Below are 18,758 nucleotides of genomic sequence, written 5' to 3' on the forward strand. Positions count from 1 at the left end.
CTTCAGTAGAACTCTGCCCTTATGCCAGACCTGTTTTCACACTAGGGGAGTCAGTCTGAGTTGAGTTGCTCATGGTTTGTCGGTATCACTTACCCTGCACAGGATCCCGATGGATGGTGTGACCTAAGTAACTTTGATCTGCCTGAGGAGTTATCCAACGGTGGTGCTAACAGCAGCGGCAGTAGCAGCGACAGCCCAGTTAAACAGATGCTCAACAAGCCAACGGTCTTTGCCCACAGCATGACGGAGTACCGTCTAGATGGACACACCATCTCTGACCTGAGCAAAGGCAGCCGAGGGGAGCTGATCCCCATCTCGCCCAACACCGAAGTCAGCTTTAGTACCCCGCCCTCCATTCTCAAGAGGCAGAAGAAGAGAAGGGTCACTCTTTCTCCTGTCACAGAGAACAGCCCCAATGCCAGCTACTCCTTTGTGGATTCCTGTAATAGTCTCACTCCCAAGAGTACGCCGGTGAAGACGCTTCCTTTCTCTCCATCCCAGGTGAGTTGCCTGCCAGCCCCTAGCACTCTTAAGGTGCCCCCCTTCTCTGTAAATGTACAGACTAAGAGACCGGGCACATTCTGTGATATCACTGAGCCTGAGAAGCAGCTACAGTCACTGTACTGTGATCCATTCCTATAAATGGCTGGAACCTGTTTTTAAATAACATGGTTCATCCTTTATACCTGCCCATCCTTTAAACTGATTTGAAATGAGACTTCTTTGGGTGTGGGTGTGGCTAATCCTAGCAAAGTGTCCAGTCATTGTTCTTCTCCACTATTCTGTGACCTATGTTCCATTAAGGCATTGCAGAAAGCTTCATGCTCGTATATCCACTAGAGATGAGCCAATGTTTTATTTTTATTTTTTGAAAGGACGTTAGAGATGACCCAGCCCAGGGCTTCTTAACCTTTTTTGGTGTCATTGACCTCTAAGAGGCTGGCGAAGCCCATGGACCCCCCTGATCAGAATAATGTTTTTAAATACTAAAATAAAATACATAGGATTACAGAGGAAACCAATTATATTGAAGTACAATTATCAAAATGACCCAATTTCCAATTATTCCAATAATTTCTATTATTCCAATTACCAGTGATAAAAAAGCAAGTTCATGAATGCCATATTAAAGATGGTGATCTAGCCTAACACACATTTTACAGATGAGGAAATGGAGGCCATCAGCGGAGTAGTGACTTGTCCACGTTTGATTTCGCACAGCGGTAAGCCTGGGCCTGGGCCTGGGCCTGGGCCCAAGGCCACCCCGTTCCTCATCTAGTATGTTTCCCACTACACTCAGCCACCTTCTGCTGAGGGAGGAGCTTATATCATAGGCTCATAGATTAGAGCGGGAAGGGGACTTAGAGGTCATCTGGTCTGAATCCCTCATTTCACAGATGAAGGAGATTAAGCAACTTGCCCAAGGCCAGACTGCAGTAATGGAAAAGCTGGGATTTAAACTCAGGTCCTGGATCCAAATCCTGTGCCCTTCCCACGGTACCGTCCTGCCCCTCTAGCTCCAATCTTCTGTTTTGGGGGAAGCCCAGGACCCTGGCATGGCGATTTCATACTTGGTAAGAGTTCCACCATGTCAGTAATGGCCCTTGGAATCAGGAGAGGCCTGAGTTTGCACGTAGATCTATGAAAAAGGTAGAAGGAAACTCAGGGAACCAGAGAGGGAACCAGAGTTGCCTTTGATTAGGGGTGAGCCATCCCTCACTTCCTTAATCCTGGCCCAAGGATGGTAGTATTTTGGGGTTGAGGCCAGGATTCCCAGTTTGGGTTTCTGCTTCACCCACTGGGTGACCTTGAGGGTACATATGACCTTGGCAGCTGGGTCACACGGTGAACAGAGTACTAGCCTTGGCATCAGGATGATCTGAGTCCAAATGCTGCCTTAGACATTTATTAGCTGTTTGACCCTGAGCAAGTCACTTAACCTCTGTCTGCCTTAGTGTCCTATTCTGTAAAATGGGGTGATAATGGTATCTACCTCATCAGGTGCTATATAAATACGATGGTGGTGGTGGTGGTAGTGGTTACAGCTATTGTATTCCGTGGCTTCCCCAGGCTTTGCTAGCCTCTGTTCCCTACTGCTGAAATGGAAACAAAAGATTTTTTTTCTTTTGGCAGGTAATAATCGGCCTCTTACTCATCCCCATCCAGATAAAGTAGAGGTTAAGGGAAATTTGAGATGATGATGATGGCTTTGATTTAAAAAAAAAAATCTAGTATCGTTTTCTTCTCTCTGGTGCTGTCATTTGTATAAAAGCAGCAATTGAAGGGATAGCTTCAGGATGCCTGAAAACAAGCTGAGTTAAGGAACTGTCACCGTCCCTATAATCTGGGGCCAGGGGGCCACTCGTCCAGGTTTATTGGATGACTTCTCCTTCCCCTCCAGATCCTCGCTTCTTACAGTTCCCACAGGGGAGGAGCAGCTCACACTTCTCTTAGAAATTTAGGAGACTCTTCTGACAACAACCCTGTGTAGTATAGGTCAGGAAGCTGAGGCAAAGAGGTGAAGCGTCTTACCTAGGGTCACCCAGCTAGTTAGTACTAGATACAGCCTATAAAATACCAGGCTTCTGACTCCTAAGTTGAAGACATTTCCCCTGCCTCAGGGCGGATTTTTTTTTAAACATAAAGATCTTCTAGGAGAAGACTGAAAGGGAATGTCTTTGCGTGGATCTTGTAGATTTCAGCTCTCCATTGCCTGGAATGATTGAAAGTTGACCATAAATGCAGAGCTCCCCAAATTGAGAGTTGAATGTAAATGCTGGTGAGCACCCCAAAATCTTGGGAAAGTCTTTGCCTTTCACCAGGCTTGCATTTTTACCTAGATGCCTTCTAATACCTTTCTTTTCCAGCCTTGAGTCTTATGAGCCTGTAATTAAAGAAATCCCCTGTGGGGTCTTCCCAGAGAGCCCAGGGCCTTATTCTGTTGTTATCTTTTAATTTTTTTCTTCTTTTGCAGTTTTTAAACTTCTGGACCAAACAGGACACTTTGGAGCTAGAGAGCCCTTCACTGACATCCACACCTGTGTGTAGCCAGAAGGTCATCGTCACCACCCCGCTGCACCGGGACAAGACCCCACTGCACCAGAAGAGCAATGCGTAAGTCTCCCTACGCTCAGACTTAGACACATCCAAATATTCACCGTATGACCTGGTGGGGCCTCCATCACCTCACCAAAACCTTTTTTCCCCATGCTTTTGTTTCCTAGGCAACCCCCAAATAGCAAATGTGAGAGAGGCTGATGACGTATCAGGACCTAATTGAGGCATTCTCTCAGATCAATTAAGTGCTTTCTGTATGCTAGGCACTGTACTAAAAGCGCTGTGGTTACAAATATGAAAAGTTTTTGCCCTCAGGGAGCTTACATGATATGATCAAGAAATTAGTCATAAACTTCAGACTGGAAAAACCTTGGTGACTGTTGAGTCTCCAACCCTGTTATTTTACAAATGAAGGAACTGAGGCACATAGATGAGGTGGAATCGGGGGGCCTGAGAGTTGTGAGTCCCAGCTCTGACACCTAGAAGCTGTGTGACTAGGAAGCGTGTTGTACCTCTCTGACACTTCGTTTTCTCATTTGTAATAGGGGAATAGTAATAATATTTCTACTGTCTACCCTAAGGGTTGTTGTAAATAAATTGCTTTGTAGTTCTTTAGACAGGGGCTTGGACTTAATATTTTATTGGCCCAACATTTTCCCAAATGAGGGAAATTCCCTCTACTGATGCAAGTTGGCATCATCTTTACAATTCACATAAAAATGAAAAATTCTAATATAACAAGCAAGAATGGGAGGCAAGGGCAGAACTAGCACCCAGAGCCTCTAACTCCTAGGTGATGTACTAGATAGAGCACTGCACCTGGGCAGAATTCAAATCCTACCACAGACACTTAGTTGTGTGACACTGGGCAAGTCACTTATCATTTTTCTGCCTTAGTTTTCTCATCTGTAAATTGATGACAATAATAATATAATATATACATATACATATAATATATACATATTACGTAATATGTATACATTACATAATATCTATAAAATATATATACATACACATAATATATACATCATCATAATAATAATAATAATAAAAACACTTCTTTCCCAGTTGATATAAAGATAAAAGGAGATAATATTTGTACTTTATAAACCTTATAGTGCTATGTAAATGCTAGCTAATTCCCCCTCACAATATCTTGCTATCTTCCTCTAAAACACCACTGAAAAAAGGAGGTCTTTGGAGAGAAAGTAAGTCTCCATTTAAGTTAAGAGTTTTTAACTTTTTTTATGTCCTGGACCCCTTTGATAGTATGGTGAAGCCTATGGCCCTCTTCTTAGAATAATGCTTTAAATACATAAAATAAAGTCTGTACATTTACAGAGAAAACATTTTGAAATTCAGTTGATTCTTTCTTATATCCCCAGTGGTTAGCACAGTGCTTGGCACATAATGGGTGCTTAATAAATGTTTATTGACTGGTTACCAAAATAATTTTAAAATTATTTTACCCCAGGTTAAGAATTCTTGGATTAAAGTATTTTATGCTGGGGACTAATACTCATAGATTTGTCGTCTGGGGCATCTTTAGAGCTTGTACCGTATCAGGGGCAGGGAACCTTTGGCCTCAAGGCCACATATGGCCTTCTAGGTCCTTGGGTGCGGCCTTTTGACTGAGTCCAAGTTTTACAGAACAAAGGGCCTCTTGTGACCTCAAGGCCACAGGTTCCCCATACCTGCTCTAGGTACTGAATTCCGAGAGTTACTCTCTTTTCCACCAGGAGATGGAATAGTGCTTAAGGTGCTGAAACCTAGATTCCAATCCGCCCTATATCTTCATTTGCTTTGTGACCGTAGCCAAGTCACTCTGTCTCTCTCAGCTTCCTTTTTTCTGATCTGTAAAATGGGAATAATCGTGCCTGTAGCCCTGGCAGCTGTTGTGTGATTCAGATGAGATCATGGATAGAAAACACTTGGCACATATTAAAGGGCTACAGAAATGTTGGCTATTATATTGTTATGAATAAAAGGTAGAGAATGTGCTTATGAGTCAGTCGTGAGTCTCAAGCAGCCATAGGAACTGGAGGAGGGGAGGACATCTGTATTTGCTGGCTCTGAAGTGCTCCTCTCCGTGTACTGGCAGATTCGTTACCCCGGATCAGAAATACTCAATGGACAACACTCCCCACACACCTACCCCTTTCAAGAATGCCCTGGAGAAGTATGGACCACTAAAACCTCTGGTACGTGCCCAGTGTTAGAAGGATTTCCATCCTGCCTAGGGTCTAGGATGCTTTCAATGGCCTGTGCTTCCTCAGACTATTTTTACTTGAAAATTAATAGTAACCTGAAACTAGTAGATTCAGATTTTTCTTAGACTTCTCTTGCATTGATATATGCTGGTATTTAACAGTGGAAACTCAACAGGACTAAGGCACCCTTGGGCACATTGTCCTGGAAGTAGGTAGTGACCTCTTGGCCTTCAGAATTTAAGCTCAAACCCAGCATTTCTAGAACAACACTTGGAATTATTTTTTTTCTTCTGCAGTTGAAAATAAGGGAAAGATGAGTTTTTTGCCGATGCTTGTGTTTATTCTAGGCTGTACCCCAGTGAAGAAGCTATGGACCCGGGGACGTTCCTTTTAGTTGCATTATCACAACAAGGTTTCTTAAATTTTCAATCTTTGTAGAAAAATCTTATTGTTAACATCTAGTAAGAATATCTAGAGAGGAACTAAAACCACAGCAATTTAATTTAAGCGTAAATTTGCCCTCAAGCACTTGGCATAAATGTCTTTTTTAAAATTTTTTTATTTTTTTTAAACGAGCTTCTTGTGAGCTTGTGGAATTTTAGAGCTGGATGGGACCCTTAGAGACTATCAAGTCATAGGATGAGAGAATTGCAAGGGCCTTAGAAATCAGCTCTTCTAACCTCCTAATTTTGTACATAAAGAAACTGAGGCCTGGAGAAGGACAGTGACGTATTTGAAGTCACACAGTGAGTCGGTGGAAGAACTGGGACCTGTGTCTTCTGACTCTTGGTCCAGAGCTCTTTCCATTTTATTATACTACCTTTTCTGGGTGTGGGGGTAGGGGAGAAAAAGGCAAGGAGCCAAAAGACCAGGTAGATGGTTTTGTCGGAGGGGTAGCTGGAGAACCGAATAGGGTAGGATTATAAAAGCAGACCTTGGATTATCTTCCTATCCTCAGGGCCCATGACTAGTCATCTCCAAGTGGGTTAGGTTCTTCTGGGGGCATGTGTTGTGTAGCTCTTCTCTCATAATGCTCCTGTGACCATGATGCTCCTCAGCCCCAGACCCCGCACCTGGAAGAAGACTTGAAGGAGGTTCTTCGGACTGAGGCTGGCATTGAGCTGATCATAGAAGATGATGTGAAGCTTGAGAAGCAAAAGAGGAAACAAGGAGTGAGTTGATCTTGTCTTGCTATTAACCGGGCTATTTTCAATAGTATTTTTTTTTTCAATTACATGTAAAGGCAACTCTTAGCACTCATTTAAAAAAAATGTGCGTTCCAGATTTTCTCTCTGCTTCCTTCCCCTCCTCCGTCCCTGACATGGTAAACAGTTTGATACAGGTTATACATGTGCAATCATGTAAAACAGATTTCCATATTAGTCATGTTGTAAAAGAAGAAACGGACCAAAAGAAAAAAAAACCATGAGAAAAAAAGAAAGTGAAAATAGTATGCATTGATCTGCACTCAGATTCATATATCTCAACTTATTCTGCCATTCCCCGATTGATGGGCATTCTGGTTGAGGAGGTTTTTAGAAGGAAGTGAAATACTTTCTCTGAGGCTCCCCAGCTTCCCAGTGTGAGTAGTCCTTGCAGGAGCATGAGTATACATGTGAGAATGGCCAGGCTAGGTGCATGGTTTGGGGTTGGGCAGTAGGATGGGGAGCAGTAGCAGTGTGGTTCCTTATGCCCTTCCTCAGATCAAGGGCTTTAGAACATTCCTGCAGAGATGGCACCTTCAGGGTAGAGGGAACCTGAGTTAAAGAGATTGGGATAGAAAGGGTGGATGTATAGGCCGAGGAAGTGATCATATTTTTTCTCTTCCTCTTTATCAAGGACTGTTTAGTTATTTTTGTATTCCCAAATGCCTTGCCAAGTTGTAGGCAATTAAGAAGTGCTTGTTGATCGATAGTCACATTGAGGTGAGGTATTCTCTAAAATATGATTCTGGGTCCCCCTTGACCTACAGAATTCTTCCTTTTAAAAAAAATATAAAATTTAGTTTTCAGTTCCAAATTTTCTCCCTGTCCCCTCCCACTCCCCCACACTAAGAAGGTAACAAAGCTCGTTGCTTATAGGCAATAGCTATTGCCAAGGCAGAAAAAGAAAGAAAAGAAAATAAGGCTCAGTCTGCACTCTGAGTCTGTCAGCTCTCTATCTGGAGAGAGATTGTAGCATGTTTCATCCCGATTCCCCTGGAACTGGTGTTCGATCAGAGTTCCTAAGTCTTTTGGAGTCAATTGTTTTTATAATATTGGTGTTACTGTTCAATTCTGACAGTTTACTTCTCAGTAGACTAGCCAGTGCTGAACTCAGTCCAGTTGGAAAGATAGATCTAGAAGGGACTTTAATAATCATCTAATTCAGTTTCCTCACTTTACGCATGAACAAACTTAAGCCCAAGAAAGGGGAAAGGGACTTGACCAAGGTCACACTGCCAGTCAGTATCAGAACCCAAATTAGAACTTGGGTCTTCTAATTTCCAGTATAATTCTCTTTTCACTTTGGCAGTAATTTATCATTTAATAATTAAGGGTACTTAACAAGGTAGTTAATAATAATAATAATAAGGTTTTCAGGTCTCATGCTCATCCCATTTCTTCAGCCTCTCTATTTTCATTTTCCTGGCTGTACTACTTGAGACAGGTGGGCTAATTAGGACATCCAACCACCAGTTTCTGGAAAATTATTTTAGGATATGCTTGTCACTTTACTATTTAAATACAAAGGAGAAAGACACCATCCCAGGAAATTTTGGAGGGGAAAGGATTTTTAATACATTTTATTGGTGCCTTTTGTTTCTAGCACCCTCGTTTCCCACTCATCCTTCCCCCAAAATTGAAACCTCCCCGTGGCAAAACAAAACACCAGAAATAAACAGCCAATAAAGAGACAATGTGTATGGTACCTGTCTTCTGCTTTGAGGGAGGAACCATTTTAAATTATCCAGTTCTTTAGAACTTCATTGGTTTTTCATTTACTCAGATTTCGACTTGGCTTTTTGCCTTTCAAAACAAAGCTTATTTTTATTCAGATCTTTTGTTTTAAAATCACCTTCTGAATAGACTTCTCTCCTTCCTCACCTACCCAGAAAGCCATCCCTTTCTAACAAAGACTGAAAAGAAAGAGGAAAAATGCAATTCAGCAAAACCAATCAACATGTCAGTCCTGTCCGACCGTATTTATACCCTCATACTTCCCTTGCCTCTAGGTAAAAAAGGAAGAGGTTGGTCCAATTTCTTAACTTTTCTATGGGCCTTGATCATTATAATTATGTAGTGTTCAATTTCTTTTTAAAGATTCTCCCCTTTTGCATGGTGGTAGTCACAGTGTACTGACTTTCTTCAGCTTTTTCATTCTCATTGTTGTAGTCCTAGTGTATATTGTTCTCTTGTTTCTGTTTTTGTCACTTTCTACAAATCTTCCCATGCCAAGATGCTTCTCCCTGTTCCCTTTACCAGTTGGAAGTTGGGAAGCTGTCCCTTCGTTTAACTGGAGGACTCTAGGGGGAGCAGCTCGTCTGTGTATCAGGAAAGATATAGAAGCAGAGTTCAGAAGTGGGTGTTCTAAGGATTTCTAACGTCCTTTTTGGCTTCTCTCTGTAGGAGACTTAGTAAAGTGTTAGGGTAAGTCCCTCGAGGAGTAGTAATTTCACCAGTGGGTCACACGCTTCCCTGACGCGGATAACCCCTCTGTGCCTTGGCCGACATTCAATGTAAAGGACATGACTTGGAGAGAGGGGACCCCAGTTTGATTCTGGACTTTATTATTTGTTACTTGTGTGACTCATCTGTAAAATGAGGGAATTAGACTTAGTTTCCTCTACCAAGGGTACTTTGCAGCTCTAAATCTACGATTATGCGATGTCTGCACCAGGACAAGGCATGCCGGAGGACCTCAGCTCACTGGGACAGAGCAGAGAAATAAGAGCTGTGGTCATGTAGAAGGGATGATGGGTCTGGTTAGTCAGGGCTCCCGGCTTCCAGTCCCAGCTCTTTCATCTCTGCCTGTGTGGCCTGGGGCGAGTCTGTCTGTTAAGGCACAGCAGGGGGATGCTGCCTCTGTCAATGGAGGGAGGGTCCCCGGTGATGGATAGGCAGTATAAAGTGCATTGATTGTAGTCAGAGATCTTGAGTTCAAATGCTGCCCCAGTAGAATCCTCCTCTTCCTTCAAGATGCTTACGCATCACTTTGTACTTGAAGCCTTTCTGGATCGCCTCAATTTCGAGGGCCCTTCCTCTCAACCTACCTTGTATTTAACTACTGCCTTTATATTTTATATATATATAAAACCATGTTTATAGATTGTTTTAAAGTTTATGAAGCACTTGACATATAGATATCTCCTTTGATTGGGCAATAACCCTGTAAAGTAAATGCTCTCATTAGCCTCATTTTACAGATAGGGACGTTGAGGTTCAGGGGGTTAAGCGCCTTGGCCGGGGTCCCACCAGAATTTGAACTCGGATTTCCCCTTCTAGTATGCTATCTGCTGTGCCACCTAGCTGCCTTATTTATAGTTATGCTGTATATACAGTATATACCTACTCATGTGGTGTTCCCCCATCAGAATGTAAACTTATTGTGAGAAGAGATTTTTCCTTTCATTCTGTTTGTATTCCTAGTTCCTGGCACATAGTAAGTGTATAGAGTATGGGGCCTGGAGTTAGGAAGTTGTCGTTTGAGTCAGGTTCAGCTCTTTGTGACCCCATTTTGGGGTTGTCCTGGCAAAGATACTGGAATGGTTTGAAGACTTGAGTTAATCCGGCCTCAGACTCCTATGAGCTGTGTGACCCTGGGCAAGTCATTTAACCCTGTTTGCTTTAGTTTCCTCCTCTGTGAGGTTGTTATTGTTGTGTTTGTCCTTCTTTCTCAAAGAGGACCATGACGTCAGGGAAATGATGACGTGACTTGCAGCTGACTTTTATTTGAGTGAGGGAGGGCCGCGCAAGGTCACCAGCCTCACTTTCTCCTCCAGAGCCATCTGAGTCCAGTGGCCACATATTCATAAGGATGACTGGAGATGGCCCAGGGTGCATTGGGAGACTCTGGCCCTTTTATGCTAAGGCCTTTTCAGGTTCTCACTTTGAGTGAGTTAATTCCTATTCAGTGAGTAGGCCTCTTTAAGAAGTGACTCAAGGGATGGTCCCTTTAATTAAAAAAAAGAAATCTAACTGGGAGGGGAAGACCCTCAGGGTTGCTGGTCAAAAGAGAAACTGGAAAATGATCCGGAGAAAGAAATGGTAAACCAGTGAAGTATCTTTGCCAAGAAAGAGGGCAAGAACTGAACAACAAGAAATACTTGTTTATTGATTGATTGGATTTGGGCAAGTTAATTGACTTTTCTAAGCTCCATTTTCTTTATCTGTGAAATGAGGGGGATTCCTTGCAGCTTTAAGCGTGTCCCTGTAACCTTTTGAAGCATTGCAGTATGTGTGACTAGTAGAAATGCACACATTTAATGCATATAGTGAGTTTTCTTCCACTTCAAACTCCCCCCACCCATGCTGCTAGCTGTGTGAATTTGTCATAAAACTGTATCTGTAGCCAATGATAGACATCCCCTGTCCCGCCCCCCCCCCCCGCCCCCACATATATGCTGCTCTGTGCCTTGGCCGACGTTTGATGTAAAGGACATGACTTGGAGAGAGGGGACCCCAGTTCAATTCTGGACTTTATTGTTGCCTGTGTGACTGGCATATTATTTCTCCTCTGTGGGACTCAGTTTCCTCATCTGTAAGGGCATGTACATCCTGAATGCCCTTCTCTTTGCCAGACTGAGTTCCTTCAAACACAGCTCCTTTAAGGCTTGATTTCCAGACCACCAGTGCCAGTTTAGCCCTATCTTACTATAATAATAACTCTGTCCTATAATAATTGTAAACAACCCAGCAGCAGTCTTCCCCCTGCTTTTTCTTGTGAATGAAAAAAATCGCCTCTATATTTATCTGTGACCTCTGTGGAACTGTGTGTGTGTGTGAGTGTGTGTGTGAGAGAGAGAGAGAGAGAGAGAGAGAGAGAGAGAGAGGGAGAGAGAGGAGTGCCCACATGGATAGACTGTTTCCTCTGAGTTGTAGGTTCTCAGAGACAAGGTCCGTCTTTCCATTAGTCTTTTAAAAACAAGCTTTATTCAGAAATGAGCACTGTGATTATGATGGCCTGACCAAAGTTGGCCGTGGGGAAGGGTTCAAAGAGTGTTCCACCAGTTGTTTCTAGCAGGGTTCCAGAACCCTGAGGCCTCAGAGTCAGAGGGCTCACCTCAGCCAAGCCCAGCCTCTGTATGCTCTGCCTGGGGCTCAGACTTTGGAGAAAGCTTGTCTGGACTCTGGGCAGGAAGCTTCTTCCTCCTTTGTTCATCCTTATCTTGTCTGTTTCTGTTTGAAGCCTTCCCTGGTTGCCCTCAATCTGCTCACCCCTCAGGGGAAGATACTTTTTTTTTCCTCCTTAGCTGTCAGGTCCTCTCTTTTCTTTGTTCCTGTTGCGTGCTGCCTTGGATCATACATATTTGTACAACTACTGTGTCCTCCCTTCTTGTGGATCGCTAGCTTCTTGAGGGCAGGAAATGACATTGGTTTTTTTTTGGAGGGCAGGGGGGGGGGGTCCATCCTCAGTGCTGAGCAGGATGCCTTAAACAGAATAAGTGCATAACAAGCATTCACCCAGTTGAATTGTAGATATTCTGACTGCCTTTTTCTTGTCTTCTAGCTACATCGGAGTCCAATTAAGAAAGTCCGAAAATCCCTTGCCCTCGACATAGTGGATGAAGATCTGAAGCTTGTGGTGTCTTCCCTGCCAAAGACTGTGTGTATCAAAAGAAACCAGGTAAGGGAACATACTTACCACACACTGGGCACTCTTCCCTTACCCCCTAGATTTGCAGGGGAAGGTGGGTCAACTCATATCATTACAAGGAGAATTAATAGTAGGTATCCTAGTAGCCCAGACCCAGAGTTGCAGAGTTCAGGGCAAATAGAATAGAGATGGTTCAGCTTTTCATAAAAGATGTTTCAAGGCCCTTTGTCTCTGGGTAAGCTTTGTAATAAATGACATTTATAGCATGAGGATTGGACAGGACCTTATAAAGGAGCTAATCTAAGCCCTTCATTTTACAAGTGTGGGAACAGTCCCATTCCCCCACCCTTCCAATCCGCCCCCCCCCCACCCGCAAGGAAAAGCTTTCCCAGAGTCACACAGGATTAAAAGAGCCTTGACTAGAACCTAGTCTTTTAATTCACGGTTCTCTCTATCACAATTTGTTGCTGGAAAAGGTAGGGTTCACTGGATCAGGATGCTCCAAGTCATAGGGAAATGAGGATCGCATATATGTTGGTGGTATGGTGATTGGTCCATAGTTGTGAACAGCTGTGGAGTTTGGCTGAAGGAGGGAACCGCTTGGGCTCCCAACAGAAGGTGTGGGGGAGGGAGGGTGTGAGACAAAGGGTATTTTTATTGAAATCTTGGACCTACTTTTGAGAGCACCTGCAGGTGTCCCGGGAGCTTGAAGCAGAAATGAAAGTGTCCTTTTGATCCTTTTAAAGAAATCTTGCTTTGTCCGGTGGAACAAAGATTGAAACAGAGCTCTGTGTTTACTGACCAGACCTCTTGGGCAGCAGGGAGGGGCTCACAGGTAGTAACACTAGTCATTCCCCTTGTCTGAGTTATTCTCTACCTGTAGCTCTCTGGTAGGACAAATGTTTTGGTTTATCGTTGTGGATTAATAGGTACCTAGCCTTGGTTGTTTATTACACATTCTCCTAAATCTAGAGCTAGAAGGGGCCTCGTCTAGGCCAGTCTTTTCATTTTACAGACGAGGAAACTGGAGTCCAGGGAGGTTGACTTGTCCCGGGTCACATACGTAGTAAGTGGCATCGTCTGGGTTTGAACCCAGGTCCTCCGACTCTGGCTCCAGCGCTCTTTCCGCTGTGTGACCGTGTGCTTACATGCTTTAAGGAATTAGGAGTTCCACTGGTGTGTGTTTTCTCTGCTGGTGCCATAGGCTGACTTCTTGGTAGATGTGTTCTCCAGGAGCTCTTGTGCCTGAAAATAATAATTAAAGATGTTGGAGAAGGGGGTGGGGGCAGCATGGCGTAGTGGTCAGCGCCCTAGATTGAGCCAAGAGACCTGGGGTCCAAGTCTTGGCCCCGTCCCTGACTCCACCTGCCTTTCTGATCTTCACTTTCCTCCTGTGGAATAACTGATGATAACATCTTCCATTTATATGGTGCTTTAAGGCTTGTGAAAGGCTTGGATAATTGTCTCATTTAATCTTCACAACCCCCACGTGAGATAGGCACTGCCATTGTCCTCATTTACGAATGAGGAAACCAAGGCTAACAGGTTAAATAACTTACCTCTCCCCTCCCCTCCCCGTGATACAGCCAGTGTAGCTGGTAAGTATCTGAGGCAGGATTGGAACTCAGCTCTTCCTGATGTCAGCTCTGGCACTATTGGTTACAGTATTTAGCTACTTTTTATAAAATCAGCAAGCATTTATTAAGCACCTATTATGGCCCAGGCTCAGGAGTTAAGTGCAGGGGATACAGAGACAAAAGCTCTGATGAATGAGATAATACTGTAAACAGGCACTATGAGAGCTGTGTGTGATAGACAGATGGCAGGCTTAAAGGGGAGAGCACTCAGCAGTTGGGGCGGTGGAGGGGTGGCCTGAGAAAAGGCCTCCTGTAGAAGGTGAGCCAGTGCAAAGACGTGGAGGTCGGAGATGGGGGAAAATGAATAGGCCAGAATGGCTAGAGTTTGTAGAGGGGTATAGTACATAAGACGGATGGGAAAGATTGGAAAGGACCAGATTATGAAGAACTCTAAAGAAATTTTTGTGAAAAGCTTTAAATTCCAAACAGGAATTTATACTTGATCCTAGGGGTAATGGGGAGCTAGCTGTTGACGTTACTGAGTTTGGGAGTGGTTGCACCATGGCCACATAAATCAGTCAATTAATAAACATTTATTAAATGCCTACTGGGTACCAGGCACTGTACTAGCTCTGGGAATCCAAGAAGAGGCAAAAGCAGTCCCTACTCTCAAGGAGGGGCGGCTAGGTGGTACAGTGGATAGGGTGCTGGGCCTGGAGTCGGGAAGACCTGAGTTCCGATGCAGCCTCAGATACCTTCCTAGCTGTGTGACCCTGGGCAAGTCGCTTAACCCTGTTTACCTCAGTTTCCTCATCTGTAAAATGAGCTGGAGAAGGACATGGCAAACCATCCCAGTATCATGGCAAAGAAAATCCTAAATGGGGTCATGAGGAGTCAGACACGATGGAAAAAACTGTCGAACAACACTCTGAAGGAGCTTGCACTCTGTGGGGGAGGCAACATACAAATATATACAAAGTAAGCTATGTACAGGGTAAATAGGAAATAATTAAAAGAGAGAAAGTGCCGGACTTATGAGGGGTTAGGGTGGGCTTCCTATAAAAGGTGGGATTTTAGTCGGGACTTACAGAAAGCCGGGGAGGTCAGTCATCAGAGCAGAGGAGAGAGAAGTTCCAGGCATTGGGGGGACAGCCTGACAAAATGCTCAGAGCTGAGAGGCGAAGGATCTTTTTTGTGGAAGGCCACTTGGGTAATTTTATGGGGGAGCATCAGAGCAGGGAGAACAATTAGGAGGCAATAGTCTGGGAAGGGGAGATGAAGGCCTGAACTAGACTGTGGCCCTCTGAGTGGAGAGAAGGGGTCAGGTTTGAGAGAGGTGAAGCTAGAAACCACTTCTAAGGTCCTACCTAGGTCTGAACTCATGAGTCTCCTTTCCGTTCCCCACAGAGCTAGACGTTCTAGAATATGGGGATATTTTGGTCCTGTCCTTAAATTTCCTGTGCTCTTAGTAGATCAGAGATTACAGTCTAGCCAGGCTAGAGATCTCCTGCTGTTCCTCTAGGCCTGTGGTTGGGGGTTTGAATAGAACACAGGAAATTACAAAAGGATGGTTTTGGGCATTGAACCTTGTCCATTCGAGCACATTTTATACAATTGAGAGTTGAGAAGGAGCGGAAGGGCCTTCTCAGAGGAACATGATGTCACCTTGATGTATTAGGAGCACCGGACTAACATGCTGCCTGCAGTGTTCAGATGGTGCCAGGTGGGTTGGAATGAGGCAGCCGGAGAGCAAGTCTTTTCTGTGCTTGTCCCTGGCTTCGCGATGAAATCTCTGCTTCGTTTTCTTTCCAGCCAACAAGCTTCTTGTCTAGCTCCCTCAGTCTGACCTCCTCAAGCAGCAAAGACGACAATAGTTTGCTCAACCAAGGGTTTCTACAGGCAAATCCGGAGAAGGCTTCATTCCCGAAGACACTGAGCCATTTCCAGGGCCCTGCCCCGGTGAGTCGTGCTGTGGCTTTTACTGCGATGTAATGAACGGTCTGAGAGAACCGGCCCAGAGTCCGCAGGGCCATGGGGGTTGTTTCTGCTTCTTAGGGCTTTCCTGCATGGAGGGCTCAGGCAGCATGAAATAATGAACCACCTTCAGACTGTCTCATCCAGGGTCTCCAATTCTGGTGGGTGCTCCTGCCTTTGGGAGTTCACGAAGGGATTGGAAGATGAACCAGAAGAGGAGCATCCTTGTGACTTGGCTAATTCTTGCCTAGCCAAGGCTTTGTTCACCTGTTAGGAAATCGTGGAGGGAGAGAACCTTGAACCTTAAAAGCCTGTTTATTTCACTTGTCACGTCGCTTGTCTTTAGGCAGACAAAAGCCCCCCTTATGGCTGCTCTGTTCAGTGTATGAGCCTCCTGGTGAGTCTGTCTGAGAATGGAGTTAGTCCTTCTGCATGGTGGAGTCTGAGAGTCAACAACCAGGCCAAAGCAGTACCACGTCTTCCTTTCCCCTCAGTGGGGGAAGAGTGTCTGCTCTCAGTCACTGCCCTGTCCTGTCATAGATCTGATTGCTGAGTCCAGATTTTTGTTTTAAAGGTGAGGGAGGGAAGGAGAAACTGTGCTGAATAGAAGGGGATTTGATATTGAGGGACCTGAGTTCAAGTGCTGACGTTGCTACTCATTACCTGTGTGACCATGAGCAAGTCACTGACCTCCGTGGGTCTCAGTCCTCATCTGTAAAATGAAGGGGATTGGACTTGATGGCCACTGAGCTCTTTTCCAGCTTTCAGTCTATGAGGTATGAAATTGAAATGTGAATCCCTCTAAGGTCACGGAGCATGTTATTGGTTGAGCCAGGACCCTGGTTCCTGTCCATTTAGTCCATTAACCTCTGAAGAGTTCCGTTTCATTGCTTCCTTTCAGTGGGCAGGGAGGAGAGCCGTCTCCGTGGCTGCTGGTAGAAGCAGTATTGATCACAGCTCCCATTTACTTTTATCGCATTTTAAGGTTTCCAACTTTTATTCCCCCCCCCACAACCATTCTTTGAAGGTGGGTAGTGCCAATTACCCATTTTACACATGAAGGAACCGAGTCTGAGAAAGGAGAAGTCAGTCATTCCCCTGGTGTTAGAGCTGTGGCTCGCCTCTTTCCATTACGTCGTGCTGCCCCCGATTCACCTTCTTTGGGAGTGAAGGTTGGCTCACGTGTGGGACGAACCAACATAATCAAGTTGGCCCTACTACCCGAGTTAATCTATTCAGTGCCATACCCATCGGACTACTACCAAACGATTACTTTATACAACTAGAAAAATGATAAAAGGGTCAGATGAGGAGCCCGAAGCCAGGGTTTGCACTTGCATCATCTGGCTCTAAATCCAGGGCTCGTGCTGTATCCCAGGTGCTGGGGCTTGATTTTTCTAGAACTGATTTATTCAGGCATCTAGGATCGGTGCTTATTGTCCTTTGCGGCACACCTGAGGCTCTTATTTCCTCCAGTGACCCCCTGGGACTAGAGGTTTACTATATCAATCAGCAAACATTTATTTATTAAGTGTTAACTATGTTAGGCACTGCGAAGGCAGTGGGGATACAAATACGGGGAGTAAACCATCCCTCCCCTCAGGACGCGTGCATTCTAATGGGGGGCAGGGGCGTAGGGAGACCCCATAATATAAATCAGAATGTAGATGATAAATACAAATTAGAGGGAAAGTAACCTTAGAGATTGGGTTCGAGGGGACACCATGAATGCCTTTTGGAAGAGGTTAATTTGATTCTGGACATTAACCCCTTTTTCTCCTTCTCAGATGTCCAGTGCTTGGAAAGTTGTGGCTTGTGGTGGAACCAGAGACCAGCTTTTCATGCAGGAAAAGGCCCGGCAGATCTTGGGTACCCTAAAGCAGAGCCACACTTCTCGGACTCTAATCTTGTCATGAAAAATATGGGATTTTGACGTTGTAGTTGGTTTTTCTTTTCTGACTTTTTTTAGGGGCATAAAAATGTGTTCCCTGGCTCAGGTGTCTCCTAAGCAGGGTATGAATTTGAAATTTTATTTTTTCAAAATAACTTATTAAAAAAAAAGTTTTCAGGGGCTTAATTGGATTTTGTGGTACAAGAGAGAAGTCTGCCTCTACACTCCTTCTGTGGATTCACGTGGTAGCTGCATAGAGAGAAGTGTGATTTTTGGATCTGTCTTGGGGGGAAGAAGAACACTGGATCCTTTCCTTGGTTCTGCAGAATCTCTGCCCTGGGATCTGGCTTTTCCTTTCCCTTCCATGGACATTACCTGGTGCTTCCGAGAAACCTTGAAACTCAGTGTCCTACTGCCATGTTAATACCAGGAAAGTTGGGTTTTTCCCTATTCGCGTGTTTTCAGCATGATCTCGCCCTTCTGTTGAAGACCTTGAAAGGGAGGATCTCCGGGGAATTCCTCTTGAATTTGGGCGCCTGTTCAGCCAAGACAAGGTGGTGTCCAAGGGGCCATAGAGAGTGTCATTCATTGTCTCTCAGCTGGTCCTTTTTCCCCACGTTCCCTTTTGTTGCATTTAATATTATTATTAATTAATTTTTTAAAAATAAAAGCTCCCTGAAGCTGCAGTCTTTCTTGTCTTCTAAAGGCAGAATTCTCCCTTCTCAGTCTCCCCATCTTCTTTTGTTTCTGTCCCTCTCTCGCCCTTCCTGTCCTTCCCTTTCTCCCTCCTTCCCTCCCTGCCTCTCTCCCTCTCCTTGGCTTCATTATTTCTATCAATGATAGTCACTCCCTGCCAGGCTTGATAACCGTGGTGGTGTAACTTTCTTGATTTCTCTGTTTGTTTCCTCCATTCTTTCTCGTATCCCTCCCACCCCACCTTCTGACACTGTGGTTTAGTCCCTCATCCCTCTTCATGACCAGCGTAGATGCTTCCTAATTGATCTCCCTCCCTGCCTTTGATTTCTGCCCCTCCTGTGCATCCTACCCGTGCTGCCGAAGGAATCTTTCTAACTCCAGTTGTGAGCATGCCACTCTCACCTCGGAGGTTTCCTGCAGCCTGTGGGTTCAAGGCTGTGCCCCTTAGCCTGGCATTCAAGTTCTCTACAATTTTTGCCCCAACTTAATTCCTGCTGCATTCATTTAAAAAAAAAAATTATCAGTGGTTTTCCTTTTTGCCTTACCTGTGTTTCCCTT

General features: G+C 44.6%; 1 protein-coding gene across 1 annotated transcript in view; it reads left to right on the forward strand.

Moving 5' to 3' along the window:
* The window catches only part of MYBL2 (MYB proto-oncogene like 2), a 46,412-nt gene extending 28,286 nt beyond the window's left edge, over window positions 1-18,126 (forward strand). Inside the window, exons 8-14 of the mRNA XM_036751530.1 lie at window positions 103-501; window positions 2,975-3,114; window positions 5,159-5,258; window positions 6,326-6,439; window positions 11,976-12,092; window positions 15,452-15,598; window positions 17,401-18,126. Coding sequence (XP_036607425.1) covers window positions 103-501; window positions 2,975-3,114; window positions 5,159-5,258; window positions 6,326-6,439; window positions 11,976-12,092; window positions 15,452-15,598; window positions 17,401-17,529 — 1,146 coding nt within the window. The 3' untranslated portion in view covers window positions 17,530-18,126. The remainder of the gene's footprint in view (window positions 1-102; window positions 502-2,974; window positions 3,115-5,158; window positions 5,259-6,325; window positions 6,440-11,975; window positions 12,093-15,451; window positions 15,599-17,400) is intronic.
* Window positions 18,127-18,758: the final 632 nt, after the last annotated feature.

The sequence above is a fragment of the Trichosurus vulpecula genome, chromosome 3, assembly GCF_011100635.1.
Source record: "Trichosurus vulpecula isolate mTriVul1 chromosome 3, mTriVul1.pri, whole genome shotgun sequence".
In the NCBI taxonomy this organism is placed as follows: Eukaryota; Metazoa; Chordata; class Mammalia; order Diprotodontia; family Phalangeridae; genus Trichosurus; species Trichosurus vulpecula.